The sequence below is a fragment of the Hyperolius riggenbachi genome, chromosome 10 (assembly GCF_040937935.1).
Source record: "Hyperolius riggenbachi isolate aHypRig1 chromosome 10, aHypRig1.pri, whole genome shotgun sequence".
Lineage (NCBI taxonomy): Eukaryota > Metazoa > Chordata > Amphibia > Anura > Hyperoliidae > Hyperolius > Hyperolius riggenbachi.
Genome location: NC_090655.1, coordinates 201,020,629 through 201,047,798, shown reverse-complemented (window position 1 = coordinate 201,047,798; position 27,170 = coordinate 201,020,629). Strand labels below are relative to the sequence as shown.

The window sequence follows — 27,170 nt, the reverse complement described above, 5'->3', positions numbered from 1 at the left end:
GCACCGATGTCCCCTCTCTCTCATCTACCTGTGGCTGCAAGGCTGCCTCCCCTCCAGCTCAGCGATCCATCCCTGCTCTGCTTCCAGGACCCCGCTGCCCGCTGAGAGCGGGCGTGTCGCTCCTTGCCCCGCCCCTTTTTCGATCCGAATCACTCATTTTGATGATTCGGATGATTCGACTCACAAAATAGATTCGGATCAAAGATCCGAATCGTTCATGATCCGGACAACACTATCAGGCACGGAGGACAAGCATCAGACTGCATCTGGGAACAGAAATCAGCATGACTCCCTGCACTGAAGTTTTATGGTAGGCAGAGGAGATAACACTGGTCTCAGTCACACAGATCACAGCAGCCTGTCCTGTACTGCAGAGGCTGTGAGTGTGACTGGGACAGATGGTGACAGACCAATCTGTTCACACACACAGCTAAAATGTCATTCTTATTAATTTTTATCAAACAAAACAAATTTCCCTTCTTAAAACAGTGTGTGCATGTTTTGTGGAGTGAGCATATGATGTCTCCCACAATGCATCACTGCTGAATATGAAAATTATCTTGTGTTGTCTCTGTAAGCTAGCCACACTTAATCAAATAAAGTGGAACTTTTATCAGAATCATTGGCGAGCTGCAGACTTGTTTCCCCAAAGCACAGTGCCTGAAGGCATAGCTCCCAAGTCCCAACTGTCCCTTTTTTGGAGGGACAGTCCCTTTTTGGAAGCCCTGTCCCTCTTTCCTCCTCATTTGTCACTCTTTCAGGACTTTGTCCCTCTTTCTATGTAAATATATGTATTTCTATACTAAAATGTGTTTGATTGACTCTAAACTTTATTCCCATCATTTAAATTGATATATTACTAATTTGACAATGTTACTATGAAGGAAAATGAACCAGGATAGAAAGGACCAATGTGGTTTGAATTATAAAACAACATATTTTTCTTATGAAATCTTTATGGTATGTGTGACTAGACGCATGGTGCGGGCGTGACCAGGGGTGTGTCAGGGGCGTGGCTTAAGTGTCCCTTTTTCTCAACTCAAAAAGTTGGGAGGTATGAGTATAGGTAGGTAGGCATAGGTAGGTGCCTCAGTAGTTAGCTAGGCATAGGTAGGAGACCCAGTATAGATAGGTAGCCATAGGTAGGTGTTCCAGTATAGGTAGGTAGGCATAGGTAGGTGTCCCAGTATAGGTAGATAGGCATAGGTAGATACCTCAGTAGTTAGCTAGGCATAGGTAGGAGACCCAGTATAGGTAGGCATAGGTAGGTCCCCTAGTATAGGTAGATAGGTGTCCCTGTATAGGTAAGTAGGTGCCCCAGTAGTTAGGTAGGCATAGGTAGGTGTCCCAGTATAGATATTTAGGCAGGGCCTGGCTGGCACAGTAATAACAATTACCAAGGTCCAGCTGCAACAGATAGGGCTGTATAATGTCAGTGGCAGTGAGCAACACAAAAAAAAACACATCAGGAGAACATTAGTTCTCAAAAGAGCTGTTGAGGGGTGCTATTTTAGCAATAACAATCAGCCAGGAGCAAGCTAACAAGCCAAGAGCCTAACTAATCTTTCCCTATGAGAGAGTCTGATGCAGCTGTCCCTTCACTAATTACTGCTGGCACATGAGTGAGTGTAATGGCTGGCGGAGCCTGCCTAATATAAGGGGAGGAGTGGCTCCAGGACTGAGTGTAGCCTGATTGGCTACAATGTGCCCGCTGACTGTGATGTAGAGGGTCAAAGTTGACCCTAAAGGAGCATTATGGGGCGAATCAAACTTCCGCAAAAGTTCGCCTTCGCAGGCGAACGCGAACCACCCAAAGTTCGCCTGGAACCGTTCGCTGGCGAACCGTTCGGGACATCTCTATCTAAAACCCTATATTCCCCACCCCCCACCTTTCAGTTGGCTAAGCTACCACATCGGTTTTTCCAAAAGCCTTGCCAGGCCAGTCCCCAGGACATAGGGACATAGCGGCTGCCAGGGGCTGGAGAAAGCCCCGGGTAAGTAGTACTATGGGTAGCGGGAGTTGCTTGACGACTCCTTTAAAATTAAATGTATTAAGATAAACAAAAAAGAGTGCATCTCAGGTACCCTAAGGGTAAAATTAAAAAAGTACTGTGTTTTTTGGACTATAAATGCACTTTTTCTACCCCAAAAGTGGGTTGAAAAAATCCCTGTGTCCGAATACAGGGAGTCCCCAACTTATGGTCCCCAATACGAACCGCCCACCCGCCTGCACTGTCCTGCTCCACTCCCCCTGTGCAACTACAGTTAGCAGTGGCGTGTATCACTCACCTGACCCGAGAGTGCCCGCGGTGATCAGCTGCTTCTCCCTGCACCAGTGGCGTATCTAGGCAAGGCAGCGCCCATGGCAAATACTAAAATTGCGCCCCCCCCACACACACACACTCCTACAATCAACAGCATCCTGCCTAACCTTTTTGGACAGGGTAACCCCTTCATGCAGTCAGAACACACACGCACACACAATTACCAGAATGTAACAGTCACTATGAAATAAATTAGGCTATCCTTCTGATCCACTGCCTCCAATACTTTAAGACAGGGAACATACTTGACTCTTTTCATACGCGTTTTCTGCACAGAAAAACTGAAAACTCATGTTAATCAAGGGGCTAGTTCACACTTAATGTGTTTTTCTTACACAGGAAAAAAAACTGACATTCTGCATGATAATTCTGCTCATTTTGTCAGTTTTCTGTATCAATTACATTAACTGTTGTGAAAAAAAAGCACACGTTTTTCTGCAAAGAAACACACTTGGTGTGCAGAAAATGTGCGCAGAAAAAGCTGAGTTGAAAACTAAAAAACAAACTCAGCACACTGAGATAAGGCTGAGGAATGTGTGAATGACAGAGCTGAATGGATGTGAGATCTTGTAACCTCCAGACCAGAAGCTTCTGCTGCTTTCTCCGGGGACTGAGACATGATCTCTTATTAGGGAGTGAGGGAAAACTTCGGAGCTCACCTCTCAATAGCTTGTAATGTAGATATATGACAAAGACTGAGAAGGGCAGGCTGCTGGATGATTGTTATTCCCTTAGACTCAGGAATGCTGTCAGCAGCTCTGCGCCCCTCCTCCCCCCGATGATTGAAGAGGGAGGTCGCCTGGGGCACGTGTCATGTCTGCATCCCTCCAGATACGAGTCTGCCGTGCACTACCCGGAGTCCTGCTCCGCTTCCTGTGTGTGTTGTAAGTAGCTGCAGCCGTGTGCATCACTCACCTGATCCGAGGGTGCCGCATTGATCAGCTGCTTTTTCTCTCTCGCTTACTCTTTCCACCTAGTGCCAGCACTTCCTGATCATGTCATTACACACGCGACCGGCAGTACGGGGAAGGAGTGAGCAAGAGAGGAGAGGGAGTGGAGGAGGACACAAAGGGGGAGCACAAAGGAAGACACAAAGGGGGGGGGGCATGGAGGAGGACACCAGGGGGCACAGGAGTAGGACATCAAGGGGGACAGGAGGTGGGCACAAGGGGGGACAGGAGGAGGACACAAAGGGAAGACAGGAGGAGGAGGACACCAGGGGGGGCAGGAGGAGGACACTGAAGGGGGACAGGAGGAGGACACTGGGGGGGACAGGAGGAGGACACTGAGGGGGGACAGGAGGAGGACACTGAGGAGGGGCAGGAGGTGGAAACCAAGGGGAGACAGAAGGAGGACACAAAAGGGGAGACAGGAGGAGGAGGACACTAGGAGGGACAGGAGAAGAACACCAGAGGGGATAGGAGGTGGACACAAGTAGGACAGGAGAATGATACCAAGGGGGACAGGAGGAGAACACCAAGAGGGGCAGGAGGAGGACACCAAGGGGGGCAGGAGGAGGACAATTATTGGGGGGAGAACATCTACTGCATTTTTTCCCCTGGTTTTTGCCCTCTAAACCTAGGTGCATAGTCTGGAGTGTCTTGTTAAAATATCTAAAAAAAACATACAAATAACCCCCCACAAGTTAAAAAGTCTCAACTAGGAATACACCCATTACGCGACAGGGAATACAGCCCACACTAGCTGTAAAGAGAGTAGTGGCTTGCTGTGAAGCCAGGACTGAAAGTACACCTGAACCAGTTAGGCTTTAGTCAAAAACACCTGATCTGCAGAGGCTTAAGCTATACACACATACGACAACAATCGTTCGTTGTGAACGACGAACGATCTTTTAATTAATGAAAGAACGACTTAAGCAAAGGTAGTTTTTAAAAGAGTGTAACGATCTGATTGTTTGCTAACGAACGATCCGGAACAACGTCACAGTAGAATACAGGAAAATGCGTGTTTTCTGCGACAGGCTAACAATTATTATATCTTCTGTACAGTGAAGATGTCACCACTGGCGTAACAATAGGGGAATCAGCCCCTGCCCCCGCGGGGGGCCGGGGCCCCCCTGGGGCCCGCTCATGGCCATTTTGGAGGGGCAGCTCTCCCCTCATGCTGCGACCCCTCCTGCCCCCCCAAAAAAAACTGCCATGAGCGGGCCCCAGGGGGGGCTGCTCAAATTCTTGCAGGGGGGGGGCAGGGACTTCTAGTTACGCCCCTGGATGTCACATACTGTTCCTGGAAGTGACATCATAGAAAGTTCCGCCCACACGTAACGAACGGTTCAAAACGTACGTTACACTATAAAACTAAAGTTACGTATATGACATTACAGTACGAGAACGCATACTGTAGGTATGTAGGTAGAGCATTTAGATAATACAGCGTTGAAAACACATAAAAAAAAAACCTCTGTCCTGTTTTAGTGTCCATTAAAATTACAATTATGGTATAATCATGGAGCAATTAACGTGTCACAGGACACATTCATAGAACAAACGTTAAATAACGAAAACCACGTGTTGCGCTCGCGCATTAAAATGAAAAGTTCTATGGTGGTATAATGAAATGCGCATGTCAAGCCTAGTACGAACGACCGTTTTGTAACGATGTACTAGTTTTGCAAACGATCGTAGTTTAAAAAAATCTGCCAAGGCAGATCTTTTGTTTTTAACAATCTAGCACGTCCATCGTTTGACTTAATGTTCGTTGGAGGTTTTTTTAAATGATCGCCGTTTAAAATGATCGGGGAACGATTGTTTCAAATGACTATAGCCGTATGTGTGTACGCAACTTTAGAGGCAGGGGTTAAGCAGGACAGTCAGCTAATCTGCATTGTTTAAAAGGAAATATGTCAGCCTCCATATTCCCTTTTAGTTCAGGTGTACTTAAAGTTGTAATGATGGTAAATAAGACGTTCACAAACCTTAAACACTGATATATAATATAGTAATCAATCCAAACAAATACAACAAAGTTCAGTCCATAGCAATGTATCCTGCAGCAGCAAAGCAGCTTAGGCAGCAATTGCCAAGTAAGCAAGCAATTACCAAGTAGCACAATGTCCATCAAGCCTGCAATAGGCAAAAGTCCAAGTAAAGCACTGACTGCCTGGGAATGCAAAGCTGTGTGGAGAGGTAGAACTATAGAGAGAGAGAGAGAGAGAGAGAGACCCAGAACACGCCTTAGAACATTAAAGGCTGGTTCATAAGCAAGAACAGAGAGCCAAGACTTCCAGTTCCATGCAGTTGCAACAATTTACCCAATGGGCGTTGCTTGGGGCTCACAAACCTTTATGTGTATTTTATTTATATGTATTTCTATTTTTTGCAGGGAACTTTTTCCTTTGTTTCACTGATGGGTAGCCTGGCAGTTTCCATTACTGGCATGGTCTTCTCAGCTGATGACATTAGTAACTTTGGGTGGAGGAACGACCTGGTACCAAAGTGTAAGAGCGTTCTGGAAAGTGTGAATCAATATCGCAATTATGACCGTTATGACCGATATTACTATGGGTACAGAACAACAGAACCTCCCAGATACTATCCTACTTCTACCAACTGGAACCTTCAGGATTGTGAAAGAGGATTTGAACAATACCAGGTATGTGGTGTGTGTGTTTGTATGCCCTATGGCTGTAAAGAAAAAAAAAAAACATAGATCCAGGCACATTGCCTCAAGTTAAGAAATTTTAATAAGGGAGGTGCTAAAGAGGGTGTGACCAACAAAACGGCAAGGTGAGTTAACCCTTTGCACTCTCACATGCAAATATGCATGCAATTTTTTTCACAGAAATCGATCAACCAGGAACCACGGCTATTCCTACAGCTAAGTTAAAAGCCGGAGTCTTTGTTACCAAGGAATACTTTCACTTGCATAGTCGCATACACAATGCAAAGCCATGCCAGTAGTCATATGTGTAACATGTACAGTCAGCGCCGGCTTTAGACTCTTTGCCGCCTGAGGCAATCTTGCAAGGATGCGCCTGCCCGCCGCCGCTTACCCATACCCCACTTACCAACCATCTGGAGACCAGACCAACCATCTGGAGACCGCTCTGTTTTCTTTCCTGCTTGTCATATCGCGTCCTTCGATCTGTCTTTTACAGCAGGGCTACAACAAAATGGCCGGCAATGTCCACAAATGTGTATGCTGGCGGCCATTTTCTTGTAGCTCTGCTGTAACAGAGCGGAGGATGTGATATGACAAGCAGGGAACGTGGCAACACATACCCGGGGCTGCCATATCTGGGTGGCTGTGCTTCCAGACGGCAGTAAGGTAGGCAGTGGCAGGCCAGGTGCACTCTTCTCTTTCTGCTTCTTCCTCGCACCGCCCTCACACTTCCGTTGCCTGAGGAAGCTGTGTCACCTTGCGTCATAGGCGGAACAGCTCTGTGCATAGTACAAACATTTATTGCATCAAACCTATCTGAACATTAGGGCACATATCCTGCCGTTCTCTCTTAAGACAGATAGTGCATCAAACTAATCCCCACAAAGGAGCTAACAAAATATATCCATGTGCACCATGCGCATAACACTTTAGGGCTCGTTCACACTGACAAACGCAGATGGCTGTGCGGTCAGAAAGCAACGCCCGCAATTGCACTGCCATCTTTGCTTCCATGCATTGCGTTGCTGATCCCATTAACTACAGTGAATGGGTTAGCGAGGCTAGTGACGCCTCTGGGAGGAGGGAGTGCACTGGATTACACCCTGGCCACAGGGGTTACTTATATAAAAATACATAGATCAAGGAGCATCGCTTCAAGTTAGGGCATTTAAATAAGGCTCGGTTCGCATCTGCGTTTTTTTGCGGAACCCGTCATACAGATCCGGCCATCTGGATCCGGGAAAACAGTCCATTTTTACAGCCAGTGTGCTGTAAGACGTCAGTTTTCCATAGGTTCCTATTGTGCTGCAAATCCTTCAGTTTCCATTCCGCTGGGCAAAACGGTCTGCAAAATTAGGGCCTGCAGAACTGTACAGCCGGATCCGCAGCAAAAAGCTAATGTGAACCGGGCCTGAGTTATAAGGGAGGTTCTAAAGTGGGTGTGGCCAACAAAACAGCAAAGTCAGTTAATGGGTTAGGGTTAGGGTAAAAAGAAAAACAGAAATGTTTACTATATAAGTCTCCTTTGACACTGGCAAATGAAAACTGCCCAATAGCTGCCAATCACTGACCTGGTAGCTAGTTAATTAACAGATCTGTCACCTAATTGATCAGCAAACCTGCAATACTTCTATCTTCTTGATCAGAGATTTGCAAATTAGGAGAATTTTTGGCTCAAAGCAATAATAATCATAACATCCACCCTTAGGCCTTGTTCACAGTGGTGCAGTGTAACGGCCACTTTGTACACAGCTTACCGCAATGCACCACCTATACAGTGCGGCAATAGCATTGCAGTATGGTATACCGCTAAATGTGCAAGTTAACAGGTACAGTAAAGCTTACTTTTCATTGACTATATGCCTCACTGTATGAACATAGGCATAACCTGCGTTACAACTTTTTCGTTCTGTTGTGTTCTGGGTATACAGGGAGCACAACACTGCATCCCACTGTGAACATGGCCTTAGATAAACTTCATTATTCTTTGCTTTCAGTCTTATAGATTAAGATGCAAAAAAGTTGTCAATTCACTAGTTTGAACTAACTGAACTGAGCAGAAATTTATTTGCCACGGGATAAAACCTTCAGTGGATCATCCTATATAATAATCACCCTGTGTCTCTGCATCCTGTCCCTGTGTGGGTGCACGTCCGTGTGTTTGCGCTACTGCGCATGTGCCGCATGGATAACCTTTTAGGACAGGAGCAGAATGGGCCAGGGGGCCGGGCGGGCGTGTGTGCGCATGCGTGGCGGGCCAGTTGCATTCGCGTGCGTATGCGCGCTGACATGTATAGGCGGTGACAGACCTAGAGCCCGTTTCTAAATGGGCTTAGGTCACTAGTGGAAATATAATGGGATTGATTCACTAAGCGAAATAGCGCGGGCAACCTCCTGTTGCTCGTGCTATTAAATCAGCGCAACTTATTTTTTCTTTCCATGCACGCTATGTGCGCTAGTGGCAGCGTAGCGTGCATAATTAAACAGCGGATGCTGCTTACCAAGGCCGCGCGGTAGTGCGGTTGCTACTATGTTAATTAACATTGGGCTTGATTCAGTAGAGTTGTGCTGCTAAAGCATAACATTAACTGCGGGTGGTCCTGCTTCTGTGAAGTATCACAGTAGCAATACTTCACTTGTGGCCGCTACTGTATTAATTTACATAACAATGTAAATAAATACAGTAGTGGCCGCGAGTGAAGTATCGCTACCACAATAGTTCACCCGCAGTAAATGTTATGCTATGTAAGGCGTGCATAGCGCGCACTACTGCTCATTAAGCTGATGATTTATAAATCATGCCCATAGTAGCGGCTGCACTACCGCACGGCCTTGTTAAGCAGCACTCGCGTGCGTAGCGTGCATGGAAGGGAAAATTAAGTCATGCTGATTTAATAGCAAGATATTGCTCTCACTATTTTGCGTAGTGAATCAACCCCATTGTCTGATGTCATTCCAACCCCATTTCACTGCAAAAGACTGCTACAATTTTTTCAGAGCAGCTGAACAGTTACTCAGTGTTCCTCTGTGCCCCATAACTGTAGTTGTAATTTACAGAACAAAATTAAGATGTTCAGAAATGGATTAAGGCCTAGTGCACACCAAAAACCGCTAGCAGATCCGCAAAATGCTAGCAGATTTTGAAACGCTTTTTCTTCTTTTTCTGTAGCGTTTCAGCTAGCGTTTTGCGGTTTTGTGTAGCGGTTTTGGTGTAGTAGATTTCATGTATTGTTACAGTAAAGCTGTTACTGAACAGCTACTGTAACAAAAAACGCCTGGCAAAACGCTCTGAAGTGCCGTTTTTCAGAGCGGTTTGCGGTTTTCCTATACTTAACATTGAGGCAGAAACGCATCCGCAATCCAAAATCTGCAGCAGCCCGGGAGTATGCGTTTCTGCAAAACGCCTCCCGCTCTGATGTGCACCAGCCCATTGAAATACATTACCCAAGTGGATCCGCTCCCGCAAGCGGATCGCAAACTGCAGCCGAAACGCTCTGGTGTGCACTAGGCCTTTGAGGACATGGGGCCCTAGGCAAGATAGTGGTTTTTGCCCACCACTGATAGTAACCTGTATTTTTTTAGTAAGGTGGGAGCTTGCATCCCCCGAGCCCCTAGACTCTCCAGGCCCTAGGCAAGTGCCTAGGATAGCCTTGTGGATGATCCGGCTCTGATGGTGAATTATTGAGAACAATTATTATTATTATTTAGTATTTAGTGCAAGGCAAGAGCGCTGACCACTATGCCACCGTGCTGCCCGTGCTATTTTACAGAATAGGGCTGCTACCAACATAGCACTCTGAAGTTAAAGGGAACCTAAACTGAGAAGGATATGGATTTTTCCTTTTAAACTAATACTAGTTGCCTGACTCCCCTGCTGATCCTGTCTCTCTAATACTTTTAGCCACAGCCCCTCAACAAGCATGCAGATCAGGTGCTCGGACTGAAGTCAGACTGGATTAGCTGCATGCTTGTTTCAGGGTTGTGACTCAGACACTACTGCAGCCAAATAGATCAGCAGGACACCAGGCAATTGGTGTTGTTTAAAAGGAAATATCCATATCCCTCTCAGTTAAGGTTCCCTTTAACAGGCCAAAGGTACCTTTGCTGAGCAGGTGATCTGCAGGAAGAGCTTGTATCATGTCACCTTTTGATCGGTAACCACAAATGTTGAGTTCCACCTCTGTACATAACATTACTTCCTCCTGTGGGGATTCACACTGTCAAATCAGTCTTTCAGTTTCAGAAGCTCCACTGAAGATGATGGAAAACTAGAGATAGGAAATGTCTAGATAGATGCAGACGTTTAAAAAGAAACCGTAACCAAGAATTGAACTTCATCCCAATCAGAAGCTGATACCCCCTTTTCCATGAGACATCTATTCCTTTTCACAAACGGATCATGAGAGGGCTCTGTATGGCTGATATTGTGGGGAAACTCGGTATGATGTCAGGACCATTGTCCTGACAGTTTACTGTCTGTGAACCTCGTTGCATTCTGGGAAATAGTTATTTACAGCTGTTTCCAAGTGCCAAAAAGCAAGCAGCATCTCCTTCCAATGACATCACCTGCCAGCAGTAAAATTGTCACCATGCACGGGTGTAACAATAGGGGATGCAGCCCATGCTCTCGCGGGGGGCCCCGGGTCCCCCTGGGGCCCGCTCAGGGCCGTTTTTGGGGGGCTGAAGGGGTCGCAGCATGAGGGGAGAGCTGGGTGGCACGTCGGTGGGGAGGGGGGACGGTCCCCCCCTCACCTCGGGCTCTCCCCTCTGCGCTCCCCTGCAGCATTGAATAAAGTGTATGCAGGCGGTGGGGCAGCGGCAGATACATACCTTCCGTGCGCTCCAGTGCGGACGTTTCTCCCTCTAGCATCTGACGCGACTTCCTGTTTATACAGGAAGTCGCGTCAGAAGCTAGAGAGAGGAAAATCCGTGGAGCTCACGGAAGGTATGTATCTGCAGCTGCCCTGCTGCCTGCATACATTTTATTCAATGCTGGAGGGGAGCACAGAGGGGAGAGCCCAAGGTGAGGGAGGGGGGGGACCGTCCCCCCTCCCCACCAACGAGCCACCAAGCTCTCCCCTCATGCTGCAACCCCTCCAGCCCCCCCAAAACGGCCCTGAGCGGGCCCCAGGGGGGGCCCGCTCAGAATTTCTGCAGGGGGGCCCGGCAATTCCTAGTTATGCCACTGTCACCATGTGATAAATGTCAGAATGTAAATCAGGGAGAGGAAAGATTTTACAATGGGCAAACACTGACTAAATAATTTATACAAAATTATTGTAAAAATGAAGTACTTTTTTATTACATTATTTTCACTGGAGTTCCTCTTTAAATGGATGGAGATTACAGTTACATCGATGGGGCTCTGAGTAACCTGGCTGACAGGGGCATAACTAAAAATCATGGTGTTCTCAAGCAAAACTTTGATACGCCCCCCTTAAAGGACAACTGAAGTGAGAAGACCATGGAGGCTGCCATGTTTATTTCTTTTTAAACAATACCAGTTGCCTGGTTATCTTGTTGATCTTCTTAGTTTTTAGCCATAGACCCAAAACAAGCATGCAGCAGATCAGGTGTTTCTGACATTATTGTCAGATCTGACAGATTATCTACATGCTTGTTTCTGGTGTGATTCAGACACTTCTGCAGTTAAACAGACCAGCAGGGCTGCCAGGCAACTGGTATTGTTTAAAAGGAAATAAACATGGCAGCCTCCATAGTCTTCTCACTTCAGTTGTCCTTTAATGTTCACAATCCTTTCCTTACCTCCCCTTGGTCACCTCACAGCCTGGAGGCCATCTTACAAGGGTCACAAAACAGTGTGGCTATCAAGATGTTCATACCATAATGTGTAGCCACAAATTATTTGCTCTGCAGTATCACAGGGAGGGAAAGTTAGTAGTTCCCCCCCCCTCCTCCACACACACACACACACACACACCTCTGGGCTTCCCAGTCCCTACACTCCCAGTGGCTGCTCCTATGTTGTTATGCCCCTGCCTGCTGACTTACAAGAGTTGCTTCCTTAAATTTGCCATGCAGCAGCCTAGTTAGAATTCTTTTTATTTAAGTTTTTCTTCCCCTGCTTTCAATCAACTGAGCCTTCCCTAATGACTCCGCAAGCTCCAACACTTCAACCAAAATCAACCAGGGGCCTCAACACACTACCAAAAACAGGTCTTCAGGGATTACCACCTTAGTACACAGTAATCCCCTTCTGGCATGCTCACTTCCTGTTTGCGAATCGAGGATGTGCTCGGAAGCATATTGCTATAATACATGCATGCACGAGGTGAAAAACTGCAGCCGCACCGCAGGCAATGTGATTTAACCCATAGACTTACATTGCCATGTGGTAGGAATGCGGTAAAACGCAGCACCACGCCAGTGAAAAAGGCCCCTGAGGTGTAAGGGAGCCTGCCTTTAGAACATGCAGAAATTAAAGGAACACAATCGATTAACATATTTTTTTAACCTGGGATTAAGAGACTACTTGAAGTGCTGGTAAATAATGAACTTGCTTATCTCTTTTGTTTACTATATCACATTCTTTTCACTCTAACTGACAGCAAGTCTGCTCTAATCTGAGGGGAGAGTGAACAGTGAGGGAAGGGGGAATTCCCTCACAGTGCATCTGTTAACCCTGTGTGTGAGAGAAAGCTCTCAGCAGCTGCCTGTGTCCTGTGTCTCTGACCGAAGTGTCTGAAAGAGTAGAGGAAATGTAACTTGTTATAAATATTTGTAATTGTCTGTGACACCACAGCTTTTCATACTTTTTTTCTTTTTTGCTTTTAGAGAAAAATACTCCGGCTAGGTGCACACATAACAGAAACGCTAGCATTGTGTAAAATGCTGTGTTTTATGCAGCAATCTTAGTCAATGAGCCGCAGAAAAAAACACATGGGTAGATTGTAAGCTCGCAAGGGCAGGGCTCTCACCCTTTTGTGTCATGGAATGTTATTAATTCAATTGCTTGCACACTGTTAGACATTTATACATTTTAGTCATCATGTTAAATCAAGTTGTAATCAGCAGTGCTGTATCTTGTATCAGTGTTCATATTTGATGTATATCATTGTCTGTATCATTATGTATCCCTTGTTTGTTTTCTTACATTGTACAGCGCCACGGAATATGCTGGCGCTTTATAAATAAATAATAATAAATAATAATGGGTATGCGTAAAAGTTTTGTTGCATATTATGCATGAAAACATCAAAAACGCACATAATGAAAGTCAATGGAAATGCAATGTATTGCGTTTTGTATGTGTTTTTGATGCGTTTTTTTTAAATAAAGTTTTATGATGTATTTCCACTTCCTGTTGTCTTCCTAGCCATTTGCATAAAACTCAATATGAAAATGCATACAAAATGCATGTGTGTTTTGTATAGGAGAACCGCAAACGCATAAAAATGCATTAACCACTTGAGGACTGCAGTGCTAAACCCCCCTAGTGACCAGGCTATTTGTCGTAAAATAGGCCACTGCAGCTTTAAGGCTAAGCCGCAGGGCCGCATAACACAGCACACAAGTGATTACCCCCCCCCCCCTTTCTCCCCACCAACAGAGCTCTCTGTTGGTGGGGTCTGATTGCTCCGCCCATGTTTATTTTTTTATAATAAATATTATTGTTTGTTGTTTAAAAAAAAAAACTGTTTCTTTAAATACCCTCCCTCCTTACAGCCAGCCAATTATGGCGATTGGCTGTCATAGGCTTCTGCCTATGAGAGCCGATCGCTCTCTTGTCACACGGCTGTCCCCAGTGCAGCGCTGCTGCTGATCGCAGCGCTGCACCATGTAAATAGACGGCAATCAAGCCGTCTAACAGTCTCCTGAGCGGCAATAGCCGCTCGGAGACTGAAGGCGGGGCGGAGCTCCGCCCCCCAAGCAGGATCTCCTGCAAAACAGAGCCCCAGGACTTTACGCCAATCGGTGTTAGGCGGTCCTGGGGCTGCCGCCGCGGTCACGCCCTTTGGCGTGAAGCAGTCGGCAGAAGGTTAAAGACATATATCAAGGTAAACAGCACTGGGAATAAAGTTGCAGTCTTTGATGGTATAAGGTAACCTTTAATATGTATAAAATAACCTGTAAACAATTTAAGGGGTATAAAATAACCTGTACACAATGTAATATTGGTTCAGGACCAAGATCAATAGTACCTTAGTAAAATCACATAGAATGCATTATTCCACATATATTCTAATGATACAACACGGGTATTCTCAGGAAGACAGCAATGTGTTAAAGGTTTTCACCACAAATGCCTGGACGAAAATGCAGGTTTCATGTATCATACGCTCAGCATTCAGCATTCACACCTGAGCCACCCGATGCTCATAAAAATTAGAAGATAAAACTGATTAGGATTGCTTAAAAAGAAAAAATAATAAACAAAAATAAATAAATAATGAGAGTAAAAAACTCTTCAAAGTGCTCAAAAACAAGGCCTGTCAGCACCAATCCAAGATCCAGACTGTGATTGCATTAAAAACATACATGCGGCAAAAAAAAAAACCCGCAAACGCACAAAAACCACAATAAAAACGCACTAACAACGCACACAAGAAAACGCAATGCACATGACAGAAAACGGGACCTTTCCCGGTATGTTATGTGTGCACTTACCCTCTGTAGTCTGGTATGCAAAAAAAAGAACACTGACTGTGCATTGAAGCAGACACCGCTTTTTAGAATGATTTCTTCTAATAGAACTAAATCCTACACACAATAAATTAAAGCTTTTGCCTCTGGTATTTAACATGAAAAGTAGGAAAATGTTAACACAGCTACTTAGACATTATTTGTACATTGTCATTTTAGAACACTCGGCTTGATAATGTTCCTTTGAGAAGAACTGCTGCAATTCACACCCATTGCACGTCTGAAACCCACTCAGAAACATCCCACATTTTAAATGTTTTTTCTACTTCCATTACAGTGATGTGGGAAGATTTGTACTCATTTATTCACCTAGTTTGGTAAATAGGATCTTATGAATAGAGACGTTCCATGAGATGTAAATCATGTTCTCTTCAAATTTATATGCAGCTTGAAATTGGACCATTCAAAAATATCTTCCTGTCAATTTTTTGTGTGTGCGCAAGTTCAAACTGCAGAACATTTATGTGACATTAGAATAAAAGGAGAAATAATTTGGATCTCATTGATCAACCGAGGGGACATGTGACATGATGAGATAGACATGTGTATGTACAGTGCCAAGCAAACAAATAACTAGGCTGTGTTACCTTTTTCTCTTGCTCTGCCTGAAAAGGTTAAAAATCAGATATTTAAGTGACAGGGTTTTTTTTTTACGCAGATGCATTTTTCATGCGTATTGCGTGCGTTTGTACGCGTTTGTACGTGTTTCTATGCGTTTTTTTAATTAAATATATGCAAATCATTAGGATGACAACGGGAAGCAGAAACACATCAGAGATCTTTACTTTTTAATTAAAAACCCTGCAGAAAACGCAACGCTTATGCGTTACCCTAGACTTTTATTATGTGCGCTTTCACAGACAGGCTGCATATTATGCAACACTGCAAGCGTCTGCAGAACGCTTACAGTAAATTGCAGGTGGAACGCAGGTCCTTCTGCCTCCTATAGACTAACATTGCTGCATAAAACGTAGCTTGGAAGAACAAAGAGAAATCGAGAGCCCGATATGGTGTAGTATTGTTAAGTTGGTTGTGGTTAAAAGCAAAATATTTAGATATACTCACAAACATGGGTTACCCATAGGCAACCACTTCAAGTGCAGGTGGGGAGTATTAGAACCTGACCCCACTCAGGTTTTTAAGATGTCGCTCTCTGTAGATAGGAAACGGGGTAGCACCCCTCCACCGAGGGTGGACTCAAGATTTCAGCAAGGCTTGGTGTACAGAGGCGCCAGAGTAGAATAAAAATCTTTAAAACCCGTCTAAAAGAGGGGGATGTTCAGGTGGACTTACCTCCCTCAAAAATATAAAACTCAATTGAGTCACAATATATCAATACAAAAATATTTTATTAAACTCCACTTAGTGCAACGCGATTCACAGGTGTGGTCCTGCTTCATCAGGCAAACAGGAGTATAACTCAATGGGTCTAGATGCAGAAGTGAGCGCCTCTGTGAGCGCCTTTGTGAGCGCTCACTTCTGCATCTAGACCCATTGAGTTATACTCCTGTTTGCCTGATGAAGCAGGACCACACCTGCGAAACCCGTAGCACTAAGTGGTGTTCAATAAAATATTTTTGTATTGATATATTGTGACTCAATTGAGTTTTATATTTTTGAGGGAGGTAAGTCCACCTGAACATCCCCCTCTTTTAGACGGGTTTTAAAGATTTTTATTCTACTCTGGCGCCTCTGTACACCAAGCCTTGCATAAAACGTAGCGCTTTACGCTCCACCAGCGTTACTGCCATGTGTGCACCTGACCTGAAACGCAGAGTTTTCGCCATGTGTGCACCCGGCCTCACTAATTAATAATTACAGCCATAAAACATTTTCCTGTCAGTGAATGGCTTCTGAGAGCAGAGAAGAGATAAATAGGGTCAACAATTCATAAATTTGAGCTCTGATATACTTCAATGAAGGTGTCATTGAACAGAGACAATAAAACAGTAAAAACTAGATTTAAATATAAAATAAAAGTGTGGGATATCTAAAAAAAAAAAAAAAAAAGGTCATTTTTAGGAGCAGGAGGATAGATACAATTGTTTTTCTCATCAGTTATTTTTCACCTCGGATGTCTTTAACCACCTGAGGACCGCAATGTTAAACCCTAAAGACCAGGCCTTTTTTCTTAAAAAGGGCCACTGCAGCTCTAAGGCCTCGCTGCAGGGCCGCACAACACAGCACACAAGTGATTCCCCCCCTCCTTTTCTCCCCACCAACAGAGCTTTCTGTTGGTGGGGTGTGATCGCCCCCCAGATGTTTGTTTATTTTGTGGCAAATATTTGTGTTCTTTTTTTTTTGTTAATAAAAACATCTTTTTTCTAATTTATATGTTGCCCCCTCCCTCCCACAGCCAACCAATCAGCGTGATCAGCTGTCATAGACTTCAGCCTATGACAGCCAATCATTATCCTGTCTCCCAGGGGGACAGCCGTCTCACACGGCTGTCCCCAGTGCATCGCTGCCATGGATCGCAGCACTGTACAAACAAGCTAATTATTTCATATAAGAGTGGACTGTGAGTGAACTGAAAATCATTAATGTTTTTATGTACAAATGTTTTAAGAAGGTGTACACAAAATAAACTTTAAAAAGTACTGCAGCTATATGCTTTTCTGATTCTTTGTTTGACTTTATTTGTTAGGTTATAATGTGCTAATAGTTCTGTTGCATGCAAATTGTATGCAGCTTGGCCTCCTGCCAATTTTGATTGGCCCTATTCTAACCTGCATACAATTTGCATACAATTTTCAAGTAAGCCAACATTAAATAGGTTCCATTTATAGTGCTGTATACTGTTTGGTTTCCATCGCTCTGCGATCGTGGTTTTCTGTGTGTGATTTTTCACATTCGTTAGCGATATTCTGTATTGTGGGGAAATATATAATGTCATTAGAAGCGGGTACATTATGCGGAAAAAGCAGAAAGTTGTTCCTATTTAAAACACGGAAACAGAACGTGAACGAATGCAGAAGAGAAGACTTCCGATTCACGAGTGATCCATTGGCTTTAACCTCCTTAGCGGTAACCCCGTGCTGGACACGGGGTAAGCCGCCGGAGGGTGCCGCTCAGGCCCTGCTGGGCCGATTTTCATAATTTTTTTTTTGCTGGACGCAGCTAGCACTTTGCTAGCTGCGCCAGCACTCTGATCGCCGCCGGCCCCCGCCCGATCGCCGCTATCTGCTGCGGCGCGCCCCCCCCCCCCCCCCAGACCCCAGCGCTGCCTGGCCAATCAGTGCCAGGCAGCGCCGAGGGGTGGCCCGGGACTCCCAATGACGTCCCGACGTCAGTGACGTCGGTGACGTCATCCCGCCCCGTCGCCATGGCGACGGGGGAAGCCCTCCAGGAAATCCCGTTCTATGAACGGGATTTCCTGATCGGAGATCGCCGAAGGCGATCGAAGCGGGCGGGGGGATGCCGCTCAGCAGCGGCTATCATGTAGCGAGCCCTCGGTTCGCTACATGATTAAAAAAAATAAAATTTAAAAAAAAACTGCTGCGCTCCCTCCTGGCGGTATTTTTCATACCGCCAAGGAGGTTAATGGTGACAGCTTTGGTGTGGGTTTGGCTGCGGTATAGCACACGCGGTATAGCACACGCGAATCTAACAAATGTGTTCCATACCATATGTCACAATAATAAATAGGGTAACCAAGCAGCTCAGGGTGACCCAAACCACTAGGAATGTATAGGGGGAAAAAGGGACCGAAAAGCCCTCTTACTAAAAAAGCAATGCTTGGTGTGATTTGCTTTCTTAAAGAGAACCTGTAACAAAAAAAAAGTTCCCCTGGGGGGTACTCACCTCGGGAGGGGGAAGCCTCAGGGTCCCAATGAGGCTTCCCCCTCCCCTGTAGCTGCAGGCAGTCCAGCGCTGGCTCCCCCGAAGTGTCCTGGAATCCTCCCTCGACAAGCCTGACAAGGGCTGATAAGCACTGATTTATTTACCTTTCCTGGCTCCAGTGGGGGCGCTGTTGCGGCTCTCTGCACGGAGATGCGCAAAAATAGACGATCTCCGTCGGGTCCACTATACAGTAGAGCGGCCTGACAGTGATCGGCTATTTCCGCCTATCTCCGAGCGTAGAGCCGATACTGCACTTGCGCTGGAGCCGGGAAGGTAAATATTTACATCCCCGCTGTTTGGGAAGCTTTATCTCCGCCGCCATGGGACCAAGGAGGATGGGGGAAGCCTCGATCGGATCCGGAGGCTTCCCCCACCCCAGGCGAGTACCTCCCAGGGGAGGTCTTTCTCAGTACAGGTTTTATTTAAAACAGAAGGAAATATGCAATAATTCAGCTATAAGTGAACATTTGGGGTTACCCACAATGCACCACTACTGAATATGCAAATTATCTCTTTTTGCCCCTGTAAGTCAAGCTCGCATCCAGAACCGCTGGTGTATACCAAGCCTATAGCAATAATAAATAGATCAGTATGAATGCCATGTAGTACCTGACCTCTTGCATTTCCTCTCTTTTATGCACAGAAATTTCTGTATGGGATAGTCATCCTTTCCTTGCTCATAACAATCTGGGGTGTCTGCCTCTCAGCTGTAACTCTGGGCTACAGACTGAAAGAGATGGTCTATGCCTGCAAATGTCAGGTAAGTCGTGGTAGATTTACACACATGCATGTTACATAAGGAAGCACCGAGATAAGTGATGGCCATAAATTACGCCTATGCATAATTACACATTGTAATTTGCAATTATGCAATGTACCATATTTTTTGGACTATAAGACGCTCCTGACCATAAGACGCATTTAGGTTTAGAGGTCAAAAACCTGGGGAAAAAATATATACTAAATCTGGTGCATCCATATCTTGTGAATTATGCCCCCTTTGTACCTCATGTTCCCTTGTACCTCTTGTGTCCCCCAAATGTCCGCCTCTGTCTTCCTTGTGTCCTCCTCTATGCCCCTTTGTGTCCTCCTTGTGTCCTCCTCTATGCCCCTCTGTGTCCCCCTGTGTCTTCCGTTTGTCCCCGTGTCGTCCTCTGCATGGGCACAGTACAGGGGGTCCCCTACATTGCGGCAGGTTGGAGGTTAGTATTGGCAGGCGTTCACAAGTCAAGAACTCCCTGCATTTGGACTATAAGAAGCAGTGACTTTTTTTCCCTACTTTTGGGTGAGAAAAATTGAGTCTTATAGTCCAAAAAATACAATAATCGTAATGTGAAATTTGCTGATTACGATGGAAATTTTTTTGCATGCAAACGTAATCGTTAATCATACGTATGCACATTACCATAATTTATGCATAATTTCGGAAGCAACAGTTTCAGGCAGATTTTTCGCATTTAATATTTGAATAATACCTGCATGGGTGCAGTAAACTAGCTAAATAATGCAATTTTTTCGCATATGAATGCATTTTTGCATTAATTATTTAAATAATTGCCACACGTGCAGTATACTGGCTGATGAACACAAATTTATTTTTGCATATGAACGCATTTTTCCATTTGAATATTTAAATAATAGCTGCATGTGTGCAGTATACCGGCTGAATTTATTTTCGCATACCAACGCATTTTGCGCATTCAATATTTAAATGTATGCCTCGATCCCTTCCACTTGTGGAATGGAAGTATACAGAGAAGCTACATCCCAGCTCACCAACCAGATTTCATCTGCCGGATCAAATTTTAAACACGACACCTTCTGAAGAAAGTCTTAAGTGTCCCTAATGGCACAGACTAACCAGCAAGCTCATGGAGACCCAGAACTCATTGGAGTGTGTAAGGGACTACACTGGTCCTAAAAGCCCCCTTACTAAGATGTTAGAAAAACAAAAGTTTGCTTTCCTAAAACAGAAAGAATTTGCGATAATTCAGCTCACTCCAACCTGAATTATCGCAAATTCTTTCTGTTTTAGGAAAGCAAACTTTTGTTTTTGTGTCCCTAATGTAAGAGGGTATGCCTCTGATCAGTGGGGACAGTACCTTATCCAATAGTGTGGCGCTGGGTGTAAATATAGAGCCAATGCCTGCCACTATTGGTCAGCCCAGGGTTTAGTGGCATGTTTATGCACTTTTGGAAGAGTGTATAACACCGGTACAATAGGATTCTGCACAAAGAGATAATCACCAAGGTCTCTGTGGAGTCGTTGTTGACGCATAGCATCATCCAAGATGCTGTGTAACGCAGTCTTAAGCTGAGGGGAGGGGTTACCTGGCAGCATCCTGTACACCCTATCATTAGATAATTGTGACAAAATCTCATTTATATAGGCACTAGTGTCCATGACTACCAGGGTCCCGCCCTTATCAGCTGGTTTAATAGTAATGTTTCCCCATTGACTGAGTTCATGTAAAGCTGATTTCTCTTGTTGGCTCAAATTATTAGTTGAAAAGTCCTTCTTGTCACAAGAAAGTAAGCGGTTAATGTCCCCTGTTACCTTCTCCACAAACATCTCCACCCCTGTATAGGTTGTTGGAGGCATAAATCGACTTTTTGAAAACAAATTTGATTGTTTACAGGACAGTGTGGAACTTGAAAAAGTTCTCGTGATAAAATGGGTCGAGAGCCTTATCTGTCTGAACAATCTGTAAACATCTTGTTTGAGGGTAAATGTGTCCATAGTACATTTAAAAATAAAACCCAGTCCTTTATTCAGGACACATACCTCATCCGCAGATAGTTCAGCGCTGGAGAGGTTCATGACGGAGTTCAACGTCTCTGGCTCCGTGTGATCAGGCGTTCTGGTGGCTCCTGTGATGGCGATGGACTGAAACTGGCCCTGCGGTGTTTATGCCCGGCCCGGTGGTGATGTCCCCGCCCCTTCTTCCTCAGTGGGAGCGGCATAGTCCCGGGCCTAAAAAACGGACTGTAGAGGTGGAGGAGGAACTGGAAGTGGGTATCAAGGATGATGACGATGCACACTCAGTGCGTGCTGCACGCCAGTTCCGCCCACCGCTTGTGTTCCTCCGATTGTCTTCCTGATCCCTTTCGAACTTGTTGCGCTTGCGCTGTTGGATGGCAGTGCAGAGGTCCTTCAGTGTTTTGTCAATACGCTCCTTAGTAGTGGTAAACTCCTCTGGAGTCAGAGTCTCACGCAGTTCAGCCTCCGCTTGTGCAGCGCGTGTGTTCAGATCAGATAACTATTTTTGAATAAAGGCAATAGTATTTACACAAATATGAGAAGCTTCACTCATTTTAGTGAGCTTTTGTATGTTCTCATTTATTTCTTAAAGGACATCCAAGGTGACATGTGACATGATGAGATAGACATGTGTATGTACAATGCCAAGCACACAAATAACTATATTGTGTTCCTTTTTTCATCCTCTGCCTGAAAGAGTTAAAAATCAGATATGTGACAGTTTCTATCTGAGTCGGGACCGACTATAGCGTAACCCTCACTAAGGAATAAGAAATGGCAGCCATGAAACACTTTCCTGGCAGTAAATGGCTTCTAAGAGCAGGAAAGAGATAAAAAGGATCAATAGTTCATAGATTTTAGCTCGGACATACTTAAATGAAGGTGTCATTGAGAAGAAGCCATGAAACAGTAAAAACATAAAAAGTAGATTTAGATATAAAATAAAACTGTGGAATATCTAAAAAAAAGTCATTTTTAGTAGGAGGAGGACCGATACAATTGTTTATCTCATTAGTTTATTTTCACCCTGGATGTCCTTTAAGTTTTAGTTTCTTGCTAGCCTCCTACACGTTCCATCACTCCTATAAGCAACTTTTTCAGTTCAAGTAATGAAAGGAATATGTAGGGATTCACAGATGATTCACCAGCTTACTAACTATGCTGGACCATATTATCCAGTATTTAAACAACTTGGTCACTCTGAGTAAGAGTAGGTTCACACTCGTAGTTAAAACGTAATCGTGGCTTCATTTTTGGGCCTGGACCAAAACCGGAGCCACGGATACCAATGTTAAAAGTAGCAGCAGTCTTCACTCAGTCTCAAAACGGATCTGTGTGCGTTCCGGGGGATCCGTTTTAAAAAACTGAACGCAGAGTCCGGACTTGTCGGGACTTCGGCAATCTTCGGGAGCAGAGTGCTCCGAAAGACTGCCCGCTCTGTACTGCAGTGCACATGCACGAGCACACCACGCACTCGCACATGTGCAGTATGAAGCGGCCTGCCTTCGGGAGCACTCAGCTCCCGAAGATTGCTGAAGTCTCCACAGCGGCGGAAGTGAGCATTCTCCAACTACTACCAACGGGGGTCATAAAGGGATACTGTAGACCTAGTCAGCAACAATACTCAGGCTGTGGCATTTTAACTATGCTCAGTCTGTAACAAGGGGGCCAAAGTGTGCCAAGACGATATCCCCCATGTCATTTCACCACCAGTCTTAACTGATGACACTCGGCAGAATAGATCCATGCAATAATTCTCCATTCTTGTGTTGTCTAGTTTTGGCAAACCTGTCCAAATTGTATCCTCAGTTTCCTTTTCTTAGCTGACTGGTGTGGCACCCAATGTGATCTTCTGCTGCTGTAGCTCATCTGCTTCAAGGTTTGACAGGCTGTGTTTTCAGCAAAGGTCTTCTACATACCTTCGCTGGTATTCTATATACCTGGGCTGGTACAAGAGGTTATTTGAGCAATTGTTGCCTTTTGACTTTTTAGTGTGCCCATTTTCCTCTGACATCATCAAGGCATCTTTGGCCAAACAACTGAAATATTTTCTCTTTTTTTTTTCTAACCAATCTCTGTAAATACTGGAGTTGTTTGTTTATGAAAATCCCAGTTAATCAGCAGTTTCCGAAATCATGGATGTGTTGTGGAAGGGCATTCCATAGGAGGGGGGAAGCACATGCAAAATCTTGTATACGTGAATGTGAGGAGGTGATTCTAGAGGAGGTCAAAAGCAGGACATGTACAGATCTGAGATTGCGATTGAGTTGGTATCTAGAAACTAATGAGGAGATGTACAGGGGAGAGAGATTGTAGAGTGCTTTGGAGGCCAGGGTTAAGCATTTGAACTGGATCCTCTGGTTAATTGGTAGCCAATGAAAAGCTTGACAGAGAGGAGAAGCAGCAGCTCATCCTTGGCTTTTTTTATTGTTGGAAGTGCCTCATCAATTTTTTTATTACTTAAGCACCTTGAAAGTCACACAGGAGTGCTTTCAAAGTGATGTCTGACTTTTTAAAGGACTTCCGAGGCCACAAAATAAATGCACTTTTCCTTACCTGCGGCTTCTTCCAGCCCCTAGAAGTCATTTGTGTCCTTAAGCGCAGCTCCTGTCTTCTCCGGGGTCCCGCTGGCAGCCTTACGCACTAACGGGCCCACGTCATCAGGAGCGTACTTCTGCCAGTGTCATGGGTGCGTTTTCACATGTGGTAGGCGGGCACATTTGCAGAAGACCCAATTCTTCAGATGCAGCCAACGGAACCCTGGAGAAGACCGAAGCTGCACCGAGGGACACAAATTACTTTTTCCAGGTAAGTAAAACTACATTTATTTTGTCGCCCCAGAAGTCCTTTAACCACTTCAGGATTCTGCGTACGCTTAAGTACGCCCCTGAATCCTGAAGTGGATTCCATGGAGCGGCCGTTCCATGTCAGTTCACGGAGGGTGTCTCCGTGCACACCCTGCGAGCCGCCGATCGCGGCTCTCAGAGTAAATGTAAACACGCGGGGAAGATCTTCCCCAGTGTTTACATATATACGGCGCTGCTGCGCAGCAGCGCCGTAGAGGAGATTGGCGATCCCCGTCCTCTGATTGGCTGGGGGTTGCCGGCATCTGATAGGCTAAAGCCTATCCCATCAGGCGCAGGACGGAAATCCGTCCTGCGCCGCTCACAGGGGGAGGGAGAGGGAGGGAAGGAAGGGGAAGGAGGCCAGGAAGCGCTGCGGAGGGGGGCTTTGAAGAGCCCCCCCCCCCGCAAGCACAAGCAGCCGGCGGCGATCAGACTCCCCCAGCAGGACATCCCCCTAGTGGGGAAAAAAGGGGGGAAGTCTGATCGCCCTGGCTGCTATCTGATCGGTGCTGCGGGCTGGAGGGCCCACGCAGCACCGATCAGAAAAATACCCCCCTGGCACAGAAGTAGTTAATGAAACACAAACACTTATCAAGTTTACTGAATAGATCTGTGCAGGAGGATATGTTTGTCATAATTTGGTTTAACACATTTTTTTCAGTACATGTCATGACGTGAAAGGAGATGTAGTCAATTTCCAATGATTTGCAAAAGCAAAGCATTAATTAACGGATGTTAGCTATCTGGCTTTTAAGTTTTGTGGTGACATCATATTTAATAATCATACAGAACCTATATCTGTACTATAAAATACCAGTGAACAGAAATAATTAACATGTATTTTCTGGCCATTTTTCCATTTTGCAGAAAGCTGAAGGAGAGAATGAAGACAAAGATGAACCCATGTTGCCACCAAACCCTGTTGGTGACGTCTTTGTTGCCTAAGGGCTACCGGTCTTCTCTGAACACAGCCCACACTTCTCATCTATCTTCTTCAATCTTGCATACTATAGAGTGCCCTCTCCTGCTTGATTATCTTAGTCAAATATTACAGCACAAGTGTGACTTTATGCTGCTGGAATAAAAATGCAAAGCGTAGTAATAGGAAGGAATTGTTAATTGAGAGCAAATCTATGTATACAAATGTTTAACCAAATTATGTACTCTTATTGATTAAAAATAATTGAATGTACTTTTTAAAGTGACTGTTAAGTGCAGGAATATTGCAGGGGTTCCCTCTGGTGAAACGGGCCTCAGTTGGTGGGGGGGGGGGAAAGCACCTCCTTGACTCCTGTGTAGGTAGAAGGGCTAAATTAGGGATCCGTTTAATAAGCAGTTCAGTAATGAAGAACAGTAGTGAAGATGTTTAATAAAGAGCCCTATTATAAGGGGGGAACTATAATTGTGGGAACTATAATGAGAATCACTCAGGGCCCTTTTCCACTTGCGGCGATTGCGATGCTGAATCGTAAATCTGTAGCGATTTTTAAATCGCTAGGGTTTGCTAAATAACATAGGAATCGCATAAGGTAATTTCCACTACCGCAATTCAATTTTTACTAAAACGTGATCGTGCCGCGGAGTGATTTTTGCCGCAATTTTGCTATGCAGTGCATTGCATAGCAAAATCGCAAATGCTCAAAAAAATTTGCAACTTGCTGAATCGCTAGCGTTTAGTGCAAACGCTAGCGATTGCTAGTGGAAAAGGGCCCTCACACAGGTTACTGTAATAGGGAGTACTATAGAGAAGGAACAAAGAATGGGGTCTAAACAAAAAGACTTTTACAGTTTACTTGACAGGCAGCCTATTGGACCAAAGTGCGGGGATCTTGTCCTACAAAGTGAAGCAACCCCCAATTCAGCAGGCTAATTGTACCAGCTGTCAGTCAGTGTTTCTCCTGTCTGGTTCTCGAGGAAATTGCTGATGTTGCTGAAACCAAAGAGAAGCTGAAGACGAGTCTGACACTTCCGCTGCTCGGTGGATCAACCGTATACACATCACCATGGCAACATGGCCCTCTGCTGCGCATGCGTGCTGTCCCTGTTTGAAAATTATTGTATGGCTTTCACAGAATCACATTTTAAAATATGTGGCATTTATGGCTCTCTCGGGCCAAAAAGGTTCCTGACCCCTGATCTATGCTGTAGTAAAGTTAAGCTACCACCTTGTATTTTACATGCATTAGGGAGTGGGTCAATAGCAAATGGAACCCAGGAGACACAGCTGCCATTTTTGAAACTTAGACTATTTTCTCAGTAGATTACACAAGTAGCCAGAATGGGCTGCACAGGTTGTGGAAAGGTTCTATGCGATGTTTATGACTTTTTTGAAAGGATTTTTCTTTTTGGGGATAACTTTACAGCTTGTTTTAAGCAATTTTTTTATGTGTTCAATAAAAGATACTGCTCTTTATGAATGTCTTTCACATTATTTTACCCAACCTTAAGGGTTCTACATAAACTTGAAGTAAGTGTACGACTACACACGTATTATGCAACCTTGCTTACCTATCCCTTATCTCTACTTTACACATCATGAATCAGTGAGTTAAAACAAGATGACAAGTCCAACTATTCTTCTTAAAACAAACAAAAAAAAAAATATGACAAGTCCAGCTGCTAACGTACTGACCATACCCTTCCCCAGCCATGCACTGACTCAAGGGTGTAACTTCAGTGGCCCAAACCATGCAGGAGACCAGTTGCAGCATGGACTAGGTAAATATAACATTGCTTGCTGTGCTCAATCTGCACAGGAAGGGGGGGGGGAGAGGGCAAGCCATTAAAGCCCCACCCCCTCACTAGGGGGCTATTGTTACACCATTGCACTGACTAAGGCCACATACACACATCAGACTAAAGTCTTTGGAAAATGAAAGATCACAGACCAATCTTACCACCCTTCATGTAGTATGAGAGCCATACCTTTCCAGTCTTTTCTATGGAGCTGAACTCCCCATCAGAAAAAATCTTTGCAAGATGCTGCACACACAGATGCTGTACAGACACAAAAGATCAGTAGCTGCAAAAGATCTGTTCCTGCCAAAAATCCATTCCTGCAAATTGCAATGATAGTCTATGAGATCTGCAGATCATCATACACACATGATT

General features: G+C 44.9%; 1 protein-coding gene across 1 annotated transcript in view; it reads left to right on the top strand.

Annotated features, from left to right (window-relative positions):
• The window catches only part of LOC137534229 (transmembrane protein 176B-like), a 38,774-nt gene extending 12,302 nt beyond the window's left edge, over positions 1-26,472 (top strand). Inside the window, exons 5-7 of the mRNA XM_068255635.1 lie at positions 5,667-5,936; positions 19,096-19,212; positions 24,927-26,472. Of these exons, the coding sequence (XP_068111736.1) occupies positions 5,667-5,936; positions 19,096-19,212; positions 24,927-25,004 (465 nt within the window). The 3' untranslated portion in view covers positions 25,005-26,472. The remainder of the gene's footprint in view (positions 1-5,666; positions 5,937-19,095; positions 19,213-24,926) is intronic.
• Positions 26,473-27,170: the final 698 nt, after the last annotated feature.